At 39.7% G+C, this 2853-nt stretch overlaps 1 protein-coding gene across 1 annotated transcript in view; it reads left to right on the top strand.

Annotated features, from left to right (window-relative positions):
- Positions 1-1149, top strand: part of LOC139729222 (uncharacterized) — a 1173-nt gene extending 24 nt beyond the window's left edge. Inside the window, exons 1-2 of the mRNA XM_071640152.1 lie at positions 1-22; positions 551-1149. The exon at positions 1-22 is cut by the window's left edge and continues 24 nt beyond it. Of these exons, the coding sequence (XP_071496253.1) occupies positions 1-22; positions 551-1149 (621 nt within the window). The remainder of the gene's footprint in view (positions 23-550) is intronic.
- The last annotated feature ends 1704 nt before the right edge of the window (positions 1150-2853 follow it).

Below are 2853 nucleotides of genomic sequence, written 5' to 3' on the forward strand. Positions count from 1 at the left end.
AGTCTTGCGGTAGCATGCATCGGTAAGTCGATAGCCTCTTACGTGTTTGAGAATAATGCTTTAATTTATAATGATTACACTGATATCACACTAGAAATAGAGAGAGAGAAAAAAATCTCATCTATTAATTTGATTACAAAATATTCAATGTTACATCTGTATGATAGTAGGCTATATATAAGGGGCCATAAATGTTTTGTTTGTTTGTTTGGTTGGTTGGTTGTCGTTTCTTGCCAAATAAGTACAGTGTCATGAACATCTGATATGCCAATGATATAGGTAGCATACTAGCAAGTTCAAAGTTCAGATTTTTTTCTCCATCTCAACATAATCAGTACCAAGTGACATAAAGGCCAAATAACCTAATTGACATAAGTGAGAAATGCTTTGTTTGATGTTGGAAGTGGTTCTACGGTATACAGACATTGCGGAATGAAGGATGGAGTTGATTGCATATATAAATGAGTTGGCAAGTTAAATGTTACGCGTTTGAAATTTAGAATGCACTTGTTTCATTTTTCTTTTCCACTTCCCATTTAATCCCCGACAGCTATGTGCGTTGCTGTGTATGGTAGACCTTTCCCGGTGCCGGACGGTCCAGTGCAGCCATTTCGGAACATCAAGAACTTTCAGCCTGTTGCGCCTCACCCTCCCCAAATGCGCCAGAGCATCCTCGAACGCAACGGACCGATGAATCAGGTGGATTACCCAGATACACCGGACATGCCCGACGCCCCTGATGCGCCTGATGCGCCTGACAGCCCAGATATACCGGACAGTCCGGATACGCCGGATTCCCCAGACACACCCGACATTGACGTCGATACACCAGACGCACCAGATACACCGGACATAGATATCGACCTGCCAGATACACCTGACGCTGGAGAGAGTGGAAACCCAAATATATTCAGCGACGGAGCATTTGGCTTCTGGGGAGAAGCTGGCCAGGGGCCCTTTAACATGATTGGAAGAAAAGCTCCGACGTCAATGAAAGGGGGAATGAAAGCCCGAACGTCGGGGTCGAGTTCGGGATCGAGCGTTGGCATCGCGTTTGCAGTGTTAGCCCTCATTGGTGCCGCAGTCGGTGTGTCTGTGTTCTTTCTGAGGAAGTATAGACATCGCATTCCCGTCATCATAATCAAATAGACACTAAATAAGGTGCAGTTGGACAATTTGCTTCTTAAGGATGTGGCGCGGTGAAGCAACTATACGTTCTCTAGAAATGATACCTGCATACCATCTACCTAAGATTACCATCATTTTTTAATGTGAATATTTGTAAGAGATCAGCTCCATTATTGCATACTATAATTAAACTGTGATGGAATGAATTTCCGTATCAATCAATACCTTCAGTTATGAATGATTATTTCTCACTCACTTTTGGCAGTTTGGTCCGCAGATACCAGTAGGCGTGTAGGTGTGTTTTGCTCAGAGAGGGGGAATATGTGAGAAAATAAGCCATGCATGTAACATTAAACATTTCCTTTCTACCACTTTTCTTATATCAAACACACGCGCGCGCACACAAACATCACACACACACACACACACACACACACACACACACACACAAACACACACACACACAAACATGAGCATCTAATTCTTGGTATATACTTCTTGTAATATACCTCGCCACTCTAAGGGTCAAAGACATGTGTTACATATCTATGTGATGTTTGTATATATATAATGTATATGATATATATTCACATACATTGTATGTACACTATTATGACAATCATATGCGTATATACATATTTTGTATGTTTGTATTGTATGGTATATCTGTTACTGTATATGCGTACATTGCCCATAGATCGAGAAATTGGGAGAGAGGCAATATGTGGATAGGTGGGGAGAGAAAACAAAAATAGACACATGAGAAGGAAGGAAACTGAAATAAAGAGATGGCGTCATAATATCAGAAAAACTAATGGACAGAATTTCGATTAAGTCTTTGTTTGTTTGTTAGTTAGTTAGTTAGTTAGTTTGTTTGTTTGTTTGTTTGTTTGTTTGTTTGTTTGTTTGTTTGTTGATTACCATGGAATGACAAGTGGAGGAGGTATATATTCTTCTGCGCATCGTGTGGGAAGGTTAATATATACAGTATATACATAATAATTCGAATATACAAATATATTTATAGTGCTCCATACATATTACACATAAAGTTAACTGCACATGATAATGTGTTATCTTTTACCATTATGAAATGAAAAAAAAGCTATTTCTTGTTCTTTAAGGCTTAAGAGTCGCTCACACTGAGTAACTTAATATAGGCGACATGTAATGACAACGCCGAGACGGAAATGACTTAACCTCATGCCATCGTGGAAATGATTATATTACTGCGACTTCCTCATAAACATTAGACAAAAAAGGGAAAAAAAAGAAAATTCATTTAAGGCGAGAGATAGCTAGTCCCATTGGATGAGAACACTGCGCACATCGCTATAAATGGCAAGTGGGGGCAACTGCTATGGAATCCCCAACACAGTACAGTGAGGTAGTCAATTCTCAATCGAATTCAGGCAGTGCTGATATAAATGCTTTGTTACCAAAACCGTGTGTTAACTCTAATCTTTGAATCTTTATATGCCATATTTGTAGAAAGGGTATACAAGAGAAAGAGAGGAAGGAGAGAGGGGGAAGGAGGGAAGGATAGAAGGAGAGGGAAAGAAAGACAAAATAACAGAAAGACAGAAAGGCGGTCAGTGTCGCCTTGCTCTGCGTTTGCACGTTTGGACATGGCCCCTGATCAACCTTATGAAAATGATGAACACATACCTTTCTATTGCTCTTTATTCCTTCCTTTTCATAACTTAATTTGATAATAACATGATA

This window comes from Diadema antillarum, unplaced genomic scaffold (assembly GCF_040938485.1).
Source record: "Diadema antillarum isolate AM-2024a unplaced genomic scaffold, OU_Dant_1.0 seq00000226_RagTag, whole genome shotgun sequence".
Taxonomy (NCBI): Eukaryota; Metazoa; Echinodermata; class Echinoidea; order Diadematoida; family Diadematidae; genus Diadema; species Diadema antillarum.